General features: G+C 45.3%; 2 protein-coding genes across 8 annotated transcripts; both read left to right on the top strand.

Annotated features, from left to right (window-relative positions):
- Positions 1 to 3,355: 3,355 nt before the first annotated feature.
- On the top strand, positions 3,356 to 6,844 carry LOC123166578 (uncharacterized). 7 transcript variants are annotated; one of them, XM_044584391.1, is made up of 5 exons: positions 3,356 to 3,577; positions 4,333 to 4,385; positions 4,619 to 4,793; positions 4,908 to 5,821; positions 6,530 to 6,844. In XM_044584391.1, the coding sequence occupies exons 3-5, from the start codon at positions 4,748 to 4,750 to the stop codon at positions 6,653 to 6,655; spliced, it is 1,086 nt and encodes a 361-aa protein (XP_044440326.1). In that variant the 5' UTR covers positions 3,356 to 3,577; positions 4,333 to 4,385; positions 4,619 to 4,747; the 3' UTR covers positions 6,656 to 6,844. The 7 variants fall into 7 exon arrangements, with proteins under 7 accessions (XP_044440326.1, XP_044440323.1, XP_044440327.1 ...); XM_044584388.1 differs by having other exon boundaries at positions 4,690 to 4,793; XM_044584392.1 differs by having other exon boundaries at positions 4,696 to 4,793.
- Positions 6,845 to 16,011: 9,167 nt separating this feature from the next.
- On the top strand, positions 16,012 to 18,192 carry LOC123167341 (uncharacterized). Its single transcript, XM_044585186.1, has 4 exons — positions 16,012 to 16,157; positions 16,577 to 16,639; positions 16,721 to 17,646; positions 17,804 to 18,192. Exons 2-4 carry the CDS (start codon positions 16,597 to 16,599, stop codon positions 17,897 to 17,899), a joined length of 1,065 nt encoding a protein of 354 aa, XP_044441121.1. The 5' UTR covers positions 16,012 to 16,157; positions 16,577 to 16,596; the 3' UTR covers positions 17,900 to 18,192.
- Positions 18,193 to 22,295: the final 4,103 nt, after the last annotated feature.

Genomic DNA, 22,295 nt, shown 5'->3' on the forward strand with positions numbered 1-22,295 from the left:
CAAACACATTATTAGTTTAAGATGCCCCGGTACAAAGGCGCTCTATTCCTCACTGATAATCTCGTCGATAATGCATCGTAGAAGATTGGTAATTGCTTTGGACGCAATCTTGTACAAAATAGAGCATAATGCAATAGGACGGTAGTGAGATATGGACTGGGGATGTTTTATCTTCGGAATGAGAGTAATAGAGGTATCGTTCAAACCCGAAGATAATTCCCCGCCATTTAGGAACTCCAAAACTGCACTAGTTACTTCTCCACCAAGGAGATCCCAATGCCGTTGATAGAACCCCGCAGTCTACCCATCCACTCCAGGAGCCTTTGATGGAGCCATTTGAAAAAGTGCAATTTTGACCTCCTCAGCGGTATAGGATTTTGTGAGCTCCATGTTCATATCAGGTGAGACCTTGACCGGAACATGAGCAAGTAACTCGCTCGCATCATGAAAACCTTCGGATTGGTACAAGTTCTGATAGAACATCTGCACTTCCTCCTTATCCTCACTCTCATCCACACAGACCGATCCATCAAATCGTCTAAGACCTTGAATTCTGTTCACTCTCTTTCATTGTCTAGCTTGCGCCTGGAAATACGATGTGTTACGGTCCCCTTCGCGAAGCCAAGGAACACGCGATCGTTGTCGATACCACACCTCCTCCTGGTGCAATGCCTCCTTTAGTTTCTTGACCGTGCTTTGTTCCTCTTCCGATGGACCACGACCAATGGACAGTTTCGTTTGAAGTTGTCTGACCCTTCTCGTCAAACACCCAAACTCCTTGGATCCCCATGGTTCTAGAGTTGCTTGTAGTTCCCCCAACGCCATAGCAATACCTTGTAGCCCAGGGGCCACGCTGAATTCCTCGTCACGTTTCAAAAACGAGATGATCATAATCTGAATGAGTTTGCCAGTCATTTTCATACCTGAACTGCTTCTTGGCCCTTGGCCGTGTTACTAGCGTTTCTTTAATTTCCGCAACAACAAAGTAGTGGTCCGACTCCACCGAAGGAAGACAGATACCTCACCCTAATATGTTGGAACTGTTGTCGGAAATTTTCATTTGCAAAGGCTCGGTCCAACCATGCTTTTACATTGTCCATTCCAGATTGACGGTTATCCCATGTATAAGCCGTACCTGACATACCCAGGTCCTGGAAGGAAATATCATTTGTAACCTCTCTGAAAGCTTGTATTTGTCGCTCCGGACGAGCAGCCCGACTAATATGCTCATTTGAGTATAGAGTCTCATTGAAATCCCCCATGCACAACCATGCACCATGTGGAATAGAATGGAGAGAACGCAAAAAATGCCAATTGTGATGCCTATCTTCAGCACGCGGTGCTCCGTAGAAACCCATGAATCCCCAAGGTGGAGAATTCAGAAGTTTATTAGTAACCAAAATATTGATATGACGTTGACTATAATTTTTAAGTTCAACAGACACATCTCGGGACCAAAACAGACCAATGCCGCCACTAAGGCCAGCACCGTCTACTGCAAAACAAGCAGCAAAGCCTAAATTACTCTGCAAATCTTCTACTCTTTTAGCTCTTAGTTTCGTTTCCATTACAAAGAGAAGAGCGGGTCCTTCCAACTTCACAATACTGCGAAGCTCCCGAATTGCATCGGGGTTGCCAAGCCCCCGACAGTTCCAGCTGATGCAACTCATTGAGACTGGCAGGACCGCTACGCGGTCCCTGCCGAGTTATCCGGTGTAGGTTTCTTCTTCTTTGGTTCTCTAGCAAGTTCCTCGCCCTCATCATGGCTTGTTGATGCTGTATCAGTTCTGGCCTGAAGCTTACCATCAACACCAGTTTCGGTTCCACCATCAGTAAGCAGCAGTGTGGTCTTAACCACAGGCTTGTATATTTGGGTCGGCGCCTCTTTGCGTTTATGCTGTTGTTTGTTCTTGACTAGGGAATTCACCTCCTCACCAGTATCTCTTTTGGTACTGGAGTTCTTTGTCGCCTGTATACTGCTAGCACCCGATTGTTCTCTAGAATTCTCCGACGACGCCGGCTTTCTATAATCCTCCAGTGCGCGAAGCTTAGATCCAAAAGGGAGCTCTCCCTTATCATCTCGTGAGCTCGTCGTTGGGCAATAAGGATCCGAGTGCCCGAGCCTGTCACAGAAAAAACAAAAGTATGGAACCTGTTCATATTGAATATCATACATGTCCACTTTCTTCCTCCTGGCAGAATCAATCCACCTCCTCAAAGGCTTCTCAACTTCAATTGTGATCCTGGCTCGCAGGAAACCACCAGTGTGATCAAAACTAATAGACTGAGCGTTTTTGTCCATCTGCTTTGCAATTGGCGCCCACCAAGATTCATCCCTCATATTGTAGGGTAAATTCACAACCCTAGCGCAGATTTGGAGCCTGACAAACTTGACTTCATCCGGTCTCATGCAGTCATCGAACTCAGCAAGAACCACTGTATTATTATTGGTGTGCCAGGGTGATCCACCCCACACGCGATCTCGATCACGTTGGGTTTCAAACTCGGCCACAAACATGTTAAATCCAACAGATCTGAATTTCAGTCCCCGTGGGTTACCCCACGCCGCCCGCAAGGCATTGGTGATGGTCTGGATATGGAACTGGTTGTGATGAAGAATTTTACCAGCCAATAACCCCCTTGCCGGTGCTCCCTCGACACGATTGTCGAGTACCAGAGGAGTCGCCTCTTCTTCTGATATGTCAAGTTTGCCTAGGGCTTCCTCTAGCTTCTTTCTTGAAGCGCGCTCTGCTGGGGCCGCACCCTCCGTCCCCCACTCGCATCAGCGCCGGGGGCAGCCATCTTGCAGGGGGCAGAACCTCAACCCCGTCGACGAATCTCTGGGCGAAGACAAGTTCCACGGTCAAAACCCTAATCGCCACTAGTGCCGCCAGAGGTTTTAGGGTTTCGGGGAAAAACCGAGACTTTCATTCTGTTCTCTTCCTTCTAAGCATCTATGTAAGCATCTATCATTGAAAATGCCCTGAAGAGTACAGTGGTATTCTCAGTCTAATAAGGTCAAAATCCTAAACTCACTGGCACTCATATTTTTTTAGATTTATTTCACGATTTCAGATAATGTGTGTTTAGTGGGAGATATGTTTCCCTCGACTACAAGGACATCTATGACAACTTTATCAATTTTAAAATTATTTTCGGGCTTAGTCTCACGGGGATGCTCACAGGATTGGCGGGCGGGCGTACGTTAATACTTAATACCGGTGAATGTATGTGTATATGTAAAAGCATCTGCGTCTGTGTTAGCGGTCCCATCTGCATAAACCCAGTCAAGCATGAAATACGTTTCTCCTCAATGAAAACAACGATTGTAAAACCACTGCGAACAACAAAGAAGACAAGATCTGCGAAGGCCCCCTTTCTTTCCCGTCCCAACTCGACTCCTCGCCGTCCACCGCAGCCCACCGCGCCGTCGCCTGGCCTGGACCCCCGCCGCCCCTCTCCAGTTTCGGCCCGACGGCGGAGCGGTGAGCCCCAGGTCAACATCGTCGCCCAGGACCCCTTTCTCTCCCGTCGATTCCTCGGTCGCCGCGGGCTCGCGCCGCCACTGCCTGCACAGGTTCGGCCTCTGCAACCGCGTTACTGTATACACCCAGCAAGGATCGATACGGAGATTTGTATTCCCGAGCGTTCTGATCCCCCATTTGCAGATTTCAACTTTTGTCCCCAAATCCTCATATCCTGAACGTGTGATTCCTGAAGCCCGTGGTTCCCTGTTCCTGAAAAGCTCCATCTCAACTGGGGAGTTTTCTTCCGAATTTGAGTCTAGGCATGGGTCTTGTGTTCCGTAAAAGCTACATCTCAACTGAGGATGTTTTTGGCCATTGAAACAACCCTGGGGCAAATCATCCAATCCATTGTAAAGTGGGGCAAATCATTCAATCCCCCCGGTTTTAACCCATCTTCTATAATTTGTCAAGCTAGCGCACTCTTGTTTTTTCTCTTTACAGCATATCGTGCTCTTGGCATAATATCACATTGTTACCAAATGGCGCCTAAAAACGCCAACATGCATTGCAATGCCTTGTAGTATCTACAATATTTTTGATATATCGTTATCATGACGATGTGTGTCCATGGCTTCAGCAGGGATGGGCTTGTGCATTGCTATTCTTGGCATTGTGCTGAGTGAGTGGTGCAGCATTTATTTGAGCTAATGAAGTTTACATGATAAACTGGCTCGCTAGTCATAGGAACATGCTAAGCGTGGCCTCTTTTTTACCATCTCCGTCAGTTTAATAATAGAAATGTCAATCCCTGGCCGGCTAATTATAGAAACATTCTAAACTCTGCCTTTTCCTCCCTCTCCTTCAGTTTTCCCCAGAGCAAAGCAGTCACACGATCCATCTGGACCGGTCCCTTTGCTGGTAAGGAAACCTATCTTGCTTGGATCGTTGTTCGTTCATTTTGCTTCCTTCTATATGTTGTGAACAATTGAATCTTTTTTTTATTCGAAGATCAATCCCAGTCGATGCCATCCCATCCTTGCCCTGCATTTTTCAATTTCGATACCATCTGATCGGTTTTTGCTCAAATTTTGCTTCATTTGTTTTTTTGAGATGTTTATTCACAATTCCTTGCCGGAAATATTACCATCCAGGGGCGGAGCCAGGCAAATGCAGCTTAGAATTTTAAGTTTCTCCTGTTGTTGATCATGGTCCTTTTTTATAGTAGCAGGGAGATCATGTCCCCTGGTCCATTGTGCATAATGAGTTGATCACAAGTTGAAATGGACCCTCCTCCAGTTGCCGATCCTGGACAAACCAAGGATAAAGGTCAGCCACACATATCAGAATCAAGAACGTTGTTTCTCAACTTTAAGTCACTCATGGTGATTCTGAGTTATGACTACATCGGTTATAATGAATGACTTATATATGTGTTTGCAGGTGTTGGATCTAAGGGTGAAATGGATCTCCCAGTTGCCGATCCTGGACCGGTGAGGGATGAAGGTGAGCTTCTCCAGTGCCCGTTTTGCAATTCTGAAGCAGTGTACAAACTAGCACAATTCTTGCTCCCTGGTTTGGCTGCGGTCTGTGTCGACGGTACAACTGGTGATCTGTTCAGGAGCCCATCTGATGTTGCTGTTGACCTCAGAAAAGAAATGGTGGACAGCATTACACAAAGAAGTGAAACGTTCATAGCCGATGTTGAGGCGGAACAAAACGCTGACAATGAAATGTCGGATGACCCTTATGAGATCGTGTCAATATTCATGGATGATTTCAGTCGCACGAAAAGGAATATCATTGGCCATGTCTCTGGGTGGTTGCTAAGTGACAGCCGTGATGATAAGATCGATGACTTTGTCCAAGAAATGGAGATGACCCGCTTCTGGCCATTAGAGAGGAGAGAAGCGATAGCCGAGGTCCTCCTCAGGAATGTGGACATTAAAACCAAGTTCCACTGCCCTGAGAAATATGAAAATGAGGAACGCCTTGCTGATCACAAAGCACAGTGTAGCTTCAGGCCTGTCACTTGCCCAAACGAGGGATGCCGAACAAAAGTCTCTGTTCGTTGCATGCAGGATCATGATGCAACTTGCCTTTTCAAGATCCTTCAGTGTGAGCAAAACTGTGAGAAACGGCTTCTGCGGCGTGATATGGATAGACATTGTGTCACTGTCTGCCCCATGAGGCCCATGAAGTGCCCTTTCGGGTGTGATGATTCGTTCAGTGAACACGACCTCGAGGAGCACTGTTCAGAGAGTCTCCAGCAACACTTGCTTAAGGTCCTTCAGGTGATTCACAAGAATAATTTTACAGCTGATGAGCTAAAGGAAACTGCTCTACGACTGGAGAAGGTTAGGCTTTTTTTATCTTGGAATTTGCAAGCTGCAACATATCTGTTTTCACTGCTCTTTTAGGGCATCTCCAATACAGTGTCGCAAAACGGACTCACTATCCATCCGTGGACACGTCCATGGACACGGGTACAGAAGCGTGCCATCCAACCACAATGCCCAAAACGTCCGCTTCTATTACATTTAAAAAGATGCAAACTTCCGCCAAATAGCTAAAATCAACCTTCTGCTAAACAGCACAGCTATGGGCCGTAGTCTTCCGCCAAATGAGATCAACTTTCCGCCAAATAGCTAAAATTATGCAATGATTTAACATTATCCTCCCGCCAAACAGCCAGCAATAGCCACAGTCTTCCGCCAAATAGCATGATTATACAATGATTTAATCACGTAGGTATTATCCTTCCACCAAATAGCAGCAGACGTGGGGTACGTGGTGGCTTTGATTGGCTAGGCGGACGTCCAAACTCCCGCAAACCTCCCGCGGGTTAGCTTCTGGTTTGCGGGATTTCAGACGCGTGGATGTATGGGACACCATGTTGGATGTCAAAAATGGTCCAGATGCGTTGGTGCGACGCTTTCGGGAGTTTTGCAGCATGGTGTTGGAGATGCCCTTATTTGTATTTAATCATTGTCATCAATATGTATGTATATCTTTAAAACAAATGAATAGACTGAACATATGTTATTACTAAATGATCTCTGCAGTCTGAAGATCGTGGTAAACTGGCTAAAGCTCGGGATGCTAGATCTCTAACTAGTATTGTGAAGGATCTTGAAGCAAAGAAATTTCAATGTTCTGGTGTAGTATCTCATGTAAACCTTGGTGGTTGACACGTGAGGTGTGGAGATGGAGATAACCACAGGATAACACCGTACATGGAGATGGAGATCACCATGGGACCGCCGTGTACATAGAGATGAAGATTATCATCGGTTGCCAAAAAGGGGCTATACCGTATCATACTTGTATAAACTGTTTGTGAAAGTTTATCCCTTATATATATGCACCCTTCTTTTACATGGTAAGATTTTTTAAGTAAGGTGATCTTTCAAAGAATGTTAGTAAAGTTGACTCCCCAATTGTCGTAAAATCACATGTCAAGTATATTTAGTGGTGCGATTATAAAATTAGTGTTCTGCTATTCCTCCTTGACGTGACGGGTTTGTGTCAGATAGTTATGTGTGAAGCATTGGCTAACTTGTTAATGCTACCAAAATAATTTTGGGCCTCGAGACATAAGAGTTCGCGAGACATGTGATGTGCCCAACAAACAAGTCACATAGAGATATTACCAAGTGTTGCTTACCGTGTGATCTAGTCTTCTAGCAGTGATGCAAAAGCTCAGTAATCGACATGTTGACCTCGGATCTTGAATCATCAAGTATTGACGGAGGATTGTTGATTTTAGTGGGAGTATTATTACAAAAATGTTCAATATGGATTACTCTTGGTGAACACATGTAAGAAAAACTTGTTTGGTACCCATCATTTGAGTTGGTTTTCATTTGCGAATATATGTGTTCAACTTGTTTGGTTGCGACTGAGGGACGTAGTATTTCATTCATCGATTCGAGACGATGGAAGCTTTCCCGAACCCCAAATCCCTTGCTCTCAGCTGTCATTCTCCTCGATTTCAGTCTCGACGCCCTCATCTCCTCCTTCCCACAGTCTTTCTATAGGTGTGGTTGTAGGAGTGGTTGTCAGATACATCAATAGCTAGTACCAACTGCTGATGTACTTGTAGGCACTAGTACTGTCGCCTGCCTTTGTCTCTCCCCTCTTTTTTCACCCAAGGTCACTAGTAAAGCGGTGTTTAATCCATTCACTTCTTGACATGATTTGGGTTTATTAGAGAGCAGGTGGTTCTCAGTTCCCTACATTTGCCTACCCCTTCTGTTTTGAGACATGACTTTTCGTCGTCCCCCCATAAAATAAGATCCCTCACTTAAAGCTCGAAGGGTGCTAGATTTATCATGTAGTAGTACAACTATTTTTGTTGGTGAAGTTCTTGACTTTTGTTATAGTGTTCGTGGAACAGAGCAAGATTTGTTCTCGACTTTACTCCTGCATTTTTAATCCGCTGCGAGATTCTTGCTGGTGCTTAGGTTCGGGGCTTCGGGCTATTTTGTCATGTCAAGTAGTACCTAATAGAATTAGCTTTGTAAGGGCATTTCTAACCGATCCCCAATACGGCCATAAGGGTTTACTCCCTTACGACGGACCTAGCCGATCCCCTAAAAATGTTAACAGAGTATAATTTTTTACTCCAACTCTCTATGCCCCCAAAGACTTCCCTAAATATACTCCATCGTGCGGTGGCCGAGTAAAACTCCCTCTCGCCCTCCCGCGCCGCGCTGCCTCCCGCCCCCGCCACCTCTACCGACGACCTCTGAGCCGACCAGAATGGATAGCCAACCCTCCCCCCTCACTCACCCCGCCGGCCACCGGCGCCGGCTTTTCGCCTCCGAAAACCACCGACGCGCCGCCGCCGGTGCCGAAAAAAGCTTGGGGATGACAAAGAACCACTAGGGTCCAAGCTCTGCCTCCAACCACACCAATGGTGTCCGGGGTGGCCACCGTGTCTCCGGCAATCACATGCACGCCCTCCTGCCGCACCTACCAAAGGCAAACGGGCTCGAAAGCCGACGACGGTGGCATCGGCGCACGCCGAGGCGGCCGCCAAGAAGAAGATAAAGAAGACGGTGTCGGCGCCTTGTCCAAAGCCTATGCCTCGTGTGGCAACCTCGGCTGCCCCTACGGCGACTGCTCTGGCGCGAGCGACGGCCGCAACCGGCAACAAAAAATGCGGCTGCCAAGTCATTCGGGTCACCTCTTTTTTAAGCACTTGACCAAGCCTATTTCTATAGAAAAGGACTCGATGAAATGCCAACAGGGTAAAAATAAAACCCCGCGTCACGTTGGTATTCGATAGTGATTGTTCGTGATCATAGTGATTGTTTATAATGCTTGCTTTGACATTGTAGAGCGGAGATGAACACGGCCGAACTCCTCGCATCATTGGGGTCCTCGGCCACCGTTGGTCTTGATGATCTCAACTATGACTCGTTTTGGAATCGTTCGGCAACCAAGACACGGAGGAGGCCGAGGAGTAGGTCCAAGAGGTGGTGGCCGAGGAGGAGGTGGTGGAGGTGACCGAGAGGATGGTGATGGTGGCCGTGAGGGTGGTGGTGGTGGTGATGGTGGCCGAGAGGATGTCTAGGTTGATTTCTATGCCGAGGACGTCGTTTAAGTGGTGGTGGCCGAGAGAGTGGTGGTGCATGCCAAAGATTGGCTCGATCCACAACATATACATGCTATGTTTGTGGTGATTTTGAATCAAATATTGTGTTTCAAGTGATGCCCTTTGGGTGAACTTCGCATGTTTAAATTTGAAAAATGCGGTGATGAAACTTTATGTTATGACGCTTGTTGCTGTCCATGCTTTAATTTGAATGATTTTAAGATATGTATTGTGCAGAGATTGTGTTTGTGTGGCTAGTATACAAAACGGCCACAAATTTGATTTTACTCCGCTAACTATAGGGGATCGGCTATGTGCAGCCACCGTTAGTGGAGTAAAACTTTACTCGACTAACTTTACTTCAACTTTTACTCCACTAACTTTTAGGGGATCGGTTAGATGTTGGTTGGAAACTGGAAGATATATGAGTGTAGAAGTAGAACTACTATTGATCTAAGAAAATTTTCTCTGAATGTAGCCAATCTTCTATGTTTATGCATGTAATCATTATGAGTCAAAATGGATATGCCGTGAACAATGCATGCAACAGTAAAGTTCCTCTTTCCGAGGCTTAAAGTTATGAGTAGTATACCTTTCAGGTTCATGTAGAAAAACACATGGTCATTTCTGCTATTGTTCCTTGAGTGTGTATTTTCTCCGTACCTCAAAACATATTCATTTCTTCTAGAGAAGTAACCATACTCCAATAGCACGCCTTTATACTCTAGGAAATAGAAGTAGTATCTGCAAAACAAGCTTCAGCTTGTGTAGAAGGACCAAAATAGGCATACTAGTCTCTCTGTCCTTTAGTTAATTATCGTAGAATCATATATATGTTCTGGTTTTAGTCCAAAGACTCTTACAACAAGGATCTATAGAATTAAATAAAGCTTAACACTGGCACCAGTAGTTGATCAGTTTAGTAAATGTGCACCAGTACTTGATTGTTTCAGGTCAGGAGTAATCAGGAAGAACTAATCTCGCAAAAAAGGAAGAACTAATAGGTTCAGTCGTGGACTCGGACAATGAGGCGCCATGTTTGTTTCTTCCCGTGAATGAAAGGGGTAAATTTCCCGTGCAATTTTACTTCTGTGTGTGGGTAAAACCCCTTGTACACATGAAACAGAGCAGGAGCTACTAGATTCTTGCTCATGTTCAGGTTCAGGCCTTTTTTCATGTCAAGTACTACGATTTTTTTTTCAAATTTTACTGGTGGATTTGATGCAATTTAAAATTCCCTTTATGAACTTAAGTATTTGAAGTTATTCTTAGCATTACTATTTCCTTCTATGATAAATGCAACTAAAACATTGATGCGACTTTTGCTGCTTCCTTGAACTTTACATTTGATAGTTTGTATACATGATTCTCATCATATTTGCAGGGCAAAAAAGGAGCCTCAAGTTCAACCAATATCAAGTCTTACTTTGATGCAAGTCAAGTCAAGCCACAAATTGCAAAATGGCAGTCGAAATTTGATTATTTGGATTTTGCTTTATGGATCTGCTTATGATTGTGTGCCGCAACTTGTTCCCGACAATTGTAATTTGATTCATTATGCGGATTTTACTTTATGGAGTTGTTTATGATCGTGTGTTGCGACTTGTTCATGACGTTGTAATTTGATTTTGTAGATTTTGCTTGATGGAGCTGCTTATGGTTGTGTGATGCAACTTGTTTTATGTTCGCATGAAATTTTAATTTTGAAAAGATGATGTTTGTTGCATTTTCTAAGCCATGCTTGTCTGGGTTTATTGAATTCTTGCCAGAGTGGCAGGCAAATAGGATGTACAGATCATTTCAAGTGTCACCTGAACATGATATTTTGATTTGGGATCATGATTCAACCAAATGAAATATCAGCATACATTGCATTTCATTTCATTTCCACCAAATGAAATGAGAGGTGCCAAACGGGTTGTTAGAGTTTTTGCATTTTTCTGTTGTAGATCAATAGCACCACCTACTCAAGTTTCCAGTTTTGCATTGAAATCAATCCTTGGTAAATATAAACCTGTTATAGAAATCCAAGAGTTGTTCTCAGGCATGATAAAAAAGAACATGTTCTAGAGGAACCACTTTGAGAGGAACATGCTGAAAATACTAATGCTGCTGTCTGGAACGCCTGCGGGGGGCTTGTTGATGAATTAACTAAAATCAGTTGCCTCACTCTTGCATGCCTCGAGCCGGGCCTGCAACAACAGTTCCTGAAAATAGAGGCTTTTGGTATGATCGAGAGTCTCAAGGGTATGTTCAAAACAGAAGCAATGACCGAGAGATAACGTCCAGAGGCCCTTGATAGAGTGCAAGCTAAAAAAGGTGATCCGTTTAGTCCACATGTGAGAAAAATTGTTGGTTACATGTAGACTCTGGAAAGGCCTAGCTTCTCTTTAGGCCCTGAGTTGGCCATAGATACAATTTTGGCTTCACTTTTGGCTAGATATGGCTCGTTCATCTTGAACTACTACATGCATGGCATGGATAAGAAACTCACTAAGTTGCATGAAATGCTTTAAGATGGCAAAGCAGGACATTAAGAAAGGTGCACATCCAAGTGTTGATGGTGCAGAAGCTGACAAAGTTTAAGAAGAGTTCTTGTGCTAAGAAAAAAGCTAAATCAAAGGGCAAAGATAAGGCTGTGATCCTCACTCCAGCTGTTGAGCTAAAGTCGGGGCCGGATTCAAAGACCATGTGCTATTATTACAAGGAAACTAGTCATTAGAAGAGGAATTGCATCAAGTAGCCGGAGGCCCACGGCAAGAAAAGTGGAAATACAACTTCTTCTTCTTCTCTAGGTACACTTATTGTATATGTTACAACCATTTATCTTGTTGATGTTTCTACTAGCTCTTGGGTACATCATATACCAGATCAGTTGTTCATATTTATAGCTCGATGCAGGAGATAAGAAGAACTAGGAATGTCCCAAGAGCAGAAGTTAACATATGCGTCGGTGAAAGGATTGAGATGGACCTAGAAGGGGGTGAATAGGTACAATTACAAATTTCAATTCTTACTTAGCAATTTTAGGCAATAATGCGGACTATGAAAGTGAGCCTAACAATTGCAAAGGTGGATCTAGTGCTAAGAAATATATTCTACAACAAAAACAAGAAGCAAGGTCAGTAAGCACAATATATTGTAAGTAAAGACTAGGAGACAAATATCCACAAGTAGGGATTTATGGTTAGGGATAACCACAACTCCGGGAGACAAGGATGTATGCTGATGCTCACGTATTTTGAGTGAAGCTAGTCACCGTTGGAGGGGAAGATGTTACCACGAAGGCTCACCCTATTCTCCCCTTGAGACAACACCACAAAGGCGTTTGTCAACCACTAGCGGTAGAATTTGAGGTGGTGTCCAAACCTTCACAAAGTTTCCGGGGGTAATGACGATTCCTCCTCGGAGTACTCCTACCGCCTAGGAGTCTCCAACCTCCAAGAGTAATAGATCTAGGGGGGAAAGCTCAAGACCTTCTCAAATCATGATTTGCTTCGTTCACAAGAAGGGTAGGGAGTGGATCTTTCTTTTGATTGGAACAACTCTCAAGAACTCTCACAAATCGTCTCGACCTAAGATTTAGTTTAGGAGAGTATGAGAGGGAGTACTTGTGTTCTTGGCAAAAATGTAAGTGTAGTAGTCAACTATCTACCAGAGTGGGAGAGGTGTATTTGTAGTTCCAAGAAAAGTGACCGTTTGGTGCACAAACTGACCTACCCGGATGATCCGGATATCTACCTGGATGATGCAGGCATTGGCCGGACAGTCCAGTTAGGGATCCGAATGTTCTGGGTGGGTCAACAAGAACAACTCACGGAAAAGAGGTCCGGATGTCCGGGGGGACTCTAGGTGCAACTTGAAACTGGTGGTTGTGCAAAGGGCAGACCTGATGTCCGGGATGCCATCCGAACGATCTGGACGTAACCGGATGAAAATGCCATCTGTTTAGTCATCCGGGTGTAACCCTATGAACACACTCTCTGTTTAGTCATTCGGGCATTCCATCCGGGCTGCGGTCGGATGATCCGGATTGGGAACTGGACGATCTAGGCAACGCCTGGACGATCCGACTACCTGTCCGTATGATCCGACTTCAGCTCAACCCTTCGGTGTCTCCTGGTCCTCTAGCCAGACGATCTGGGATAGAGTCCGGATGATCTAGGCGATGCCTGAATGATCCGACAGAGAGACCATGTAGATGAATATCTTGACTTGGGTTTTGGCTAAGTGGTTTTTCTGAGTGCAATTAAGTGAGGTACTGGTCAGGACATATATGAAGATGGGTATGTGTAGGATGATAGTGACATGAAGATATCTTGAGCAAATCTTGAATGGACCCCTTCGATCCCCTCTTAATAGTGCAGAATCCCTATAACTCAAGGTTAAATGAAAAAGCCTACGCTTCTTTTCTTATTATAGTCATGCTTGAGTCATATATCGTTTTGATGTGTCCATGGTCCCTATACAATGATGCCAAAGGGACGAACGTCCTGTGTACACTTAGCAAACATAATTAGTCCCCTGTATGTATTTCTTCATCAAAATCAAAGTATGATTAAGGGCATGATTGCACTTTCAGTCAGGAATAGAGCAACAATTTCTACATTAGCTGTCGACACCATGCAATTTAATTTACCTTTAGGATTTGTAATGAAACTCGATAATTGTTATGAAGCTTCAACTTTAAATTGAAACATTATATCTGCCTTATGCTCTATGAGACAAGGTTATGAATTCAGTATCAAGGACAACGGGTTTTTTTTATATATTTGACTAATATATTTTGTTTCTTTGCACCGATTGTGAATGGGTTATTCATATTAGTTCTTGAAGGTGAATCTGTCTATAAAATAAATGTCAAGACTTAAGCCTAACATATGCGATTGCATAGTTTTAGATTAGATACTTGAGCCACTCATCATGTTTATAATTGGACGGAGCCGGGTACAGTATATGAATTACTTGTGTACTCTCCACATCACACACGCCACTATCATAGTTTCCCCGCTCGATTCTCACTACTAAGTAAGGGTTTCCCATGGACACGGTCACAGTAAGGGTTCTCCGTCAATCCCCTGTCAATTGCAAAGGCGGGGACGAGAGGATATTACTCTCACCTCTTTACCCCTATATCCCAACCTTTACAATGACATTAACATGCACCATGGCCATACATGGCGGATATGCTGAGTAGGGGCCCTTCACAACATTAACGGAGGTTATCAAATCAAACATTCAATAGAGGATCTCATATCTCTATAAGCGTCCAACACCTATACATACTAGGGTTTACCCATAATCCTGAGAACTAAGGGGATTACTCAGACATGAAGATAACAAGCATTATATGAATGGCGGTGACAAACATGAATGATAAATCAAGCAATCCTCTAGGGTTCGGTATTACAATGGAATGGAGATGAGATGGCAGTGAAGATGGTGATGGAGATGGTTGACGCCGGCATCTCCTTGTACGTGGTGTTGGTGATGGCGATATCCTCCTTGCTGATTTCCCCTTCAAGCCCCTTGAGGCTAGGCCCTCACATTGAAGGGACACAATGAGGCTGCCTCACCACCACCGCCATGACCGATAGGATCAGAAATGACCCAACATGCCAAGTTCAGGAAGAGGTGTCGCTGGGACACGAGAGGCATTGCTATAGAGCGGTGGAGCGCTCGCTATAGCTTTAGGACACACAAACCAAACCTTGCTTGCCCGAGCTACCATAGGTTAAGGGAGCACGCGTCTAAACTGAGCTGGCCCGTAATACGCAAACAAGGAAGAAGAGAAAACACGACCGAGCCATAAGCCCCGCCGACAACATCGGCCGCCCCGTGGCCTCCTCCATTGGTGGTGAGGGGTTTGGATGGGTTGCTTTAGGAGTGGCTTCCAGAGTCGTTTCTCTTGGCGTTGACCTCGTAACCAAATCAAACTACTCTCATACCAGTAATATTGAGTTCATTGCACATGTAAATAAAAAAGAATATGTTTTGGAATTCGCTGTCTTTATGCACATACACCAGCTAACTCAGCTGCATAAACCGAAATAAGAATGAAATGCGTTTTTCCCTAATGAAAACAACAATTTGAAAAGCTCTCCGAAGAACAAAGAAAGCAGATATGCGAACCTCTGTTCCTCTCCCGTCCAGCTCGACTCCTCCGCCGTCCACCGCTCGCCCACCGTGCCGTCGCCTTGCCTCCCCCTCCCGCTCCCCCGACTCCTCTCTCGAGCCTCGGCTCGACGTCGGAGCGGTGAGCCCCAGGTCAACGTCGTCGCCCAGGACCCCTTTCTCTCCCGCCGATCCCCCGGCCGTCGCGGACCCGCGCCGCCGCCTCCACAGGTTAGGCCTCTGAAATCGCGTTTCTGCATACACCCAGCAACGGTCAATGCGGGGATTTGTATTCCCGAGCACTCTAATCCCCCCATTGCTAGCTAGGATGTCCACGGATTTGTATTCAACTGTTGTCCCCAACTCACCATACCTTGAACATGCGATTCCTGAAAACCGCCATTCCCCGTTCCTGAAAAAGTTCCATCTCAACTGGGGGCAGATCCTTCCGCATTTGAGTATAGGCACGGTCTTAGCCCATCTTCTAGTAGTTTGTCAAGCTAGGGCACCCTTGCTTCTTTCTTTTTCTTTTTACAGCACATCCTGCTCTTGTTTTAGTACCACATTGTTTCAGTATACTTGTCTGCATTGCAATACCTTGTAGTATCTACGAAAAGTTGCTATGTTGTTACCGTGTGGCGAATAGAGTGGCTCGTGCATGAACTTGTCATGAAGATGTGAGTCCATGGCTTCAGCAGGGATGGGCTTGTGCATTCTATTCTTGCTATTGTGCTGACTGATTAACTGAGTGAGTGGTGTAGCATTTATCTGCGCTAATAACTGGTTTCCTAATTATAGAACATTCTGAACGTTGCCTCTTTTCGCCCTCTCAGTCAGTTTAATAATAGATAGAGGGGTCAGTCCCTTGCTGGCTAATTATAGGAACATTCTAAACACTGTCATTCCCCTCATCGCTGTCAGTTTTACCCAGAGCAAAGCAGTCTCTCGATCCATCTGGACCCAATCCCTCTTTGCTGGTAAGGAAACCTGTCTTGCTTGGATCGCTGTTCGTTCGATTCGCTCTCTTGTTTTCTCTGCTGTGAACAATTAAATCTGTTTTCCTTCGAAGATCAATCAATCCCAGTCGACGCCATCCCATCCCATACCCCCGTTTTGCAACTTCAATACTAGCTGACCGGGTTTTGTTCACATTTTTTTCTCTTCTTTTTTTAGATGTTTATTCGCAATTCCTGGGTAGACATAGTACCATCCAGGGGCGGTGCCAGGGCCTCCAGATCAGAATGTCAAATGCATCTTAGAATTTTAAGCTTCTCCTCTTGTTGATCATCGCCCTTTTCTTTTCTTTTTAGAGTAACAGGGAGATCAAGGCCCCTGTTCCATTATGCATGATTAGTTGATCCTGGTCCTGACCATGTTGCTTGTCATGCATCTATAGGTGTTTGATCACAGGTTGAGATGGACCCTCCAGTTGCCGATCCTGGACCAACCAAGGATGAAGGTCAGCAACACATATCAGAATGACGAACATTGTTTATCAACTTTAAGTCACTGATGGTGATTCCAAGTTATGTGTTTGCAGGTGTTGGATCTAAGGGTGAAATGGATCTTCCAGTTGCCAATCCTGGACCAGTGAGGGATGAAGGTCAGCTTCTCCAGTGCCCGTATTGTGATTCCGAAGCAATGCACAAACTAGCGCAATTCTTGCTCCCTGGTTTGGCTGCGGTCTGTGTCGACGGTACGACGGGTGATCTGTTCAGGAGCCCGTCTGTTGTTGCTGTTGACCTCAGGCAAGAAATGGTGGACTACATTACACAAAGAAGTGAAACGTTCATAGCTGATACTCTCATTGAATCGGAGGTGGAACAAAACGCTGACAATCAAATGCCAGATGACCCTTATGAGGTCATATCAATCTTCATGGATGATTTCAGTCGCACGAAAAGGAACATCATTGGCCATGTCTCTGGGTGGTTGTTGAGCGACAGCCGCGAAGATAAGATCGATGATTTTGTCCAGGAAATGGATATGACCCGCTTCTGGCCACTAGAAAGGAGAGAAGGGATCGCCGAGGTCCTCCTCAAGAATGTGGACATTAAAACTAAGTTCCACTGCCCTGAGAAATATGAAAACGAGGAACGTCTTGCTGATCACAAGGCACAGTGTAGCTTCAGGCCTGTCACTTGCCCGAACGATGGATGCCGAGCGAAAGTTTCTGTCCGGTGCATGCAGGATCATGATGCAGCTTGTCTCTTCAAGATCCTTCAGTGTGAGCAGAACTGCGAGAAACGGCTTCTGAGGCGTGATATGGATAGACATTGCGTTACTGTCTGCCCCATGAGGCCCATGAAGTGCCCTTTCGGCTGTGATTCTTCGTTCCCTGAACATAACCTCGAGGAGCACTGTTCAGAGAGTCTCCAGCAGCACCTGCTTAAGGTCCTTCAGGTGATTCACAAAAAAGGTTTTACGGCCGATCAGCTGAACGACCGTGCTCTAGAGCTGGAGAAGGTTAGGCTTTTGATCTTGCAATTTGCAAAGTGTAACATATCTTTCTTCACTGCCCTCTTATTTGCATTTAAATATTGTCATAAATAAATACATATCCTTGAAACAAATGAATAGACTGAACATGTGTTATTACTAAAATGATCTGTACTTTCTGCAGTCTGAAGATCGTGGTAAACTGGCTAAAGCTCGGGATGCAAGATCTCTTACTAATATTGTGAAGGATCTTGAAGCAAAGAAGACACCACCAAGTTGATTAGCTTGAAGGATCTAATATACGCCAGAAATGTGAGCTGGATATTGGCATGGATTAGTTGCAGAGTTGTTTCCGCACAAAGTATATAGAGAAGTAACCTAAAATTTGAGTCTTTCTGTCACTTTTTTTCTTTTCGTTATGATTTTGCAGACAATCAGTTAGGTTTTTCCTGCGTGTTTTTGTTTGAACGGAAATCGATCCAGTTTTTTTAGATGTATTTTTTTCCGTTATTGATGTATATTTGCAATTTTTGTTTCTATGAAACAAGAAGTACATGAGATGATAATGTATTTTCTTGAACAAACAGTTCTATGCTTGATTAGAGCTTGGAGTGTGTGTTCTAGTTCCTGGTGGTCCTTTGGAAACATAATTGATATTTCGTTCCCTATTACAGTTTCTACATCAGCCCCATTTGCAGAAGCTCGTGATCATTCAACCAAAAACTCCAGCACCAGCCCACCCACAAGGGTTTTTGCCACAGGGCAGATGCCCACCCAAACATTCAAAATACATGTTCATGCCATATGAATCCTGTTATGGTAGGTTGCTCAGTTTGATATGGAGGCATTGTCCATGAAAGGTGGTAAACTTGTCTCTGGGATGCAGTGTTTTTCCTCCTGTGCTGATTTGTAGCTCATGTTGTTGACACTGGTGGGAAAAAATAACGGACTCACTGTAATGCTTATGTACCCTTTTGGGAACTGCCGGATAGATCATATTGACATTCCGATATATGTATTTTCCAAACTTATTTATTAGTCTGTTGAAAATTTGACAGTGGAATAAAATGGAAAATATTTGTACTTCATTCATGGTTTCTTGAGTTGTTTGGAGGGCAATTCTTGGTTTGTAGCCTAAGGTTTTCATGCCATAACACCTCAGACATGTGTTTGGTTCATTGTTATAGTTGTGGCTTTGCCACAATTCCTGAACTATATAGTTCACATGCTAATTAATACTAGAATTCTTGCCAAATCTTGTGGTGAACATTTTGTTCGCCACACTTTGCCTAAGAACAGTCGTGCCAAAGTTAGTCATCAACTAAACACAGTCTGAAAGACAGGGGACATGCCAAACTTTGATACGTGGCCTATGAGTAGTTTGATCGATTATGTTTTTGTCAGGGTTTTTTTCGCGTTGTCCAATGCAAATTTTTGGTTACAATTCTCAATTACAATATGTTATAAAAGCATAACAAAAAAGGCCATACCACAAAAGGAAATCTTCAAGACACATCCAATGTGAAAAATTTCCAAACAGGCAAGCGCTATCCTTTGAATAGATGAAGAAGAATATTACCAAAAATCAGCATATTTCGCTTACAAAAATGTAGGACCACTTCAGCCGCTATCATGGAGACGTAGAACAAACTATTTCCTCCGACTTTCAATTTCGTTTTGAAATTTAATAGATTATAATAGATTAATAAATGTGTTGTATCTAGGAAAAAAATAAATATGATAAGTGCCACATGTGTCGCACGAAGGCATTCGGTCCAAACGCCTTAATCACCATTGGATCAATTAGCATATGAATATTGAAACAAAACCAGCACCCACACGTGTGGCACCTAAGAGAATCTACAACCACTCCGCGCCCGTGGACGTCCACTCCGCGCCCGGGCGCATCTGCGGACACTGGCCGATCCAGCCTCAAGTAATGCAATTCATATCTGAATACCTCAAATTAGAAACCTCAAATCCATAACATGCAACATAGCGATCTTTAAGCGGAGCTCGTCCGGTCGGCGACTCGCCGTGGCCATGTCCGACGGCCGGCTGCGCTCCCCGGAGTATTGGTCCGGTCGCCGGCAAAGTAGAGTAGGGCATGGGACACGAGCCGGCTGAGGGGACTCAAGGCGTCGTCGACTCCCATGCCCTACTCTTCCTCGCCGGAGCCCGAAACCTGTTGGGTGCCGGTGGACATCAGATCGATGCACTAGTAGAAAACAGGGCTTTGGTTCGGCCAGAAAAGAGCATTAATCCCGGTTGCATTATGAACCGGGGCTAATGTGAGCATTAGTCCCGGTTCGAGCGGCTAGGGCACCATACATCCATTAGTCCCGGTTCAAATGGGACCTTTAGTCCCGGTTGGTGCCACGAACCGGGACTAAAGGGTGCGATGCCCATTAGTACCGGTTCGTGGCACCAACCGGTACTAAAGGTTAGACCTTTAGTCCCGGTTCGAGCCACCAACCGGTACTAATGGGGTTCGAGGCATTAGTACCGGTTCATGGCACGAACCGGTACTAACACTACTAGGAAAAGGCCTGCTAGTGGCGCACCTGTTTTGGCTACTAATTGCGCACTACAGGTGCGCCACTAGCATCACGCCATTAGAATTTTTTACGAATGGCGCACCACAGATGCGCCATTAGTATATCCCACGGTGCGCCATTACTATCTGACTTAGTAATGGGACCTTTAGTCCCGGTTGGTGCCACGAACCGGGACTAAAGGGTGCGATGCCCATTAGTACCGGTTCGTGGCACCAACCGGTACTAATGGGGTTCGAGGCATTAGTACCGGTTCATGGCACGAACCGGTACTAACACTACTAGGAAAAGGCCTGCTAGTGGCGCACCTGTTTTGGCTACTAATGGCGCACTACAGGTGCGCCACTAGCATCACGCCATTAGAATTTTTTACTAATGGCGCACCACAGGTGCGCCATTAGTATATCCCACGGTGCGCCATTACTATCTGACTTAGTAATGGCGCACCACAGTGCTTAATCTCAAGTCAAATCGCACTCCGTGGTCAAACTTTCCGGAAGGTCACCCATCCTCACACTACTCCAGCCTAAGCACGCTTAACTTCGCAGTTCTATCCAACCCCAGCACCAGCTCACTGTTGGAAATATGCCCTAGAGGCAATAATAAAATGGTTATTATTATATTTCCTTGTTCATGATAATTGTCTATTGTTCATGCTATAATTGTGTTATCCGGAAACCGTAATACATGTGTGAATACATAGACCACAACATGTCCCTAGTGAGCCTCTAGTTGACTAGCTCGTTGATCAATAGATGGTTACGGTTTCCTGACCATGGACATTGGATGTCGTTGATAACGGGATCACATCATTAGGAGAATGATGTGATGGACAAGACCCAATCCTAAGCATAGCACAAGATCGTGTAGTTCGTCTGCTAGAGCTTTTCTAATGTCAAGTATCAGTTTCTTAGACCATGAGATTGTGTAACTCCCGGATACCGTAGGAATGCTTTGGCTGTACCAAACGTCACAACGTAACTGGGTGGCTATAAAGGTGCACTACGGGTATCTCCGAAAGTGTCTGTTGTGTTGGCACGAATCGAGACTGGGATTTGTCACTCCGTGTGACGGAGAGGTATCTCTGGGCCCACTCGGTAGGACATCATCATAATGAGCTCAATGTGTTCAAGTAGTTGAACACGGGATGATGTGTTATGGGAATGAGTAAAGAGACTTGCCGGTAACGAGATTGAACAAGGTATCGGGATACCGACGATCGAATCTCGGGCAAGTATCGTACCGATAGACAAAGAGAATTGTATACGGGATTGATTGAATCCTCGACATCGTGGTTCATCCGATGAGATCATCGTGGAGCATGTGGGAGCCAACATGGGTATCCAGATCCCGCTGTTGGTTATTGACCGGAGAAATGTCTCGGTCATGTCTACATGTCTCCCGAACCCGTAGGGTCTACACACTTAAGGTTCGGTGACGCTAGAGTTGTAGAGATATTAGTATGCGGTTAACCGAAAGTTGTTCGGAGTCCCGGATGAGATCCCGGACGTCACGAGGAGTTCCGGAATGGTCCGGAGGTAAAGATTTATATATGGGAAGTCCTATTTTGGCCACCGGAAAATGTTCGGGATTTTTCGGTATTGTACCGGGAAGGTTCTAGACGGATCCGAAGTGGGGCCCACCTGCATGGGGGGACCCACATGAACGTGGGTAGTGGGGGCAAGGCCCCACACCCCTGGTCAAGGCGCACCAAGATCCCACCTTAGAAGGAATAAGATCATATCCCGAAGGGATAAGATCAAGATCCCTAAAAAGGGGGATAACAATCGGTGGGGAAGGGAAATGATGGGATTTCTTTCCCCCACCTTTGCCAACGCCCCAATGGACTTGGAGGGCAAGAAACCAGCCCCCTCCACCCCTATATATAGTGGGGAGGCGCATGGGAGCAGCACCCGAAGCCCTGGCGCCTCCCTCCCTCCCGTGACACCTCTTCCTCCCCGCTTGCGCTTGGGGAAGCCCTGCCGGGATCCCGCTACTTCCACCACCACGCCGTCGTGCTGCTGGATCTCCATCAACTTCTCCTCCCCCTTGCTGGATCAAGAAGGAGGAGACGTCCCCGCTCCGTACGTGTGTTGAACGCGGAGGTGCCGTCCGTTCGGC

The sequence above is a fragment of the Triticum aestivum genome, chromosome 7D, assembly GCF_018294505.1.
Source record: "Triticum aestivum cultivar Chinese Spring chromosome 7D, IWGSC CS RefSeq v2.1, whole genome shotgun sequence".
In the NCBI taxonomy this organism is placed as follows: Eukaryota; Viridiplantae; Streptophyta; class Magnoliopsida; order Poales; family Poaceae; genus Triticum; species Triticum aestivum.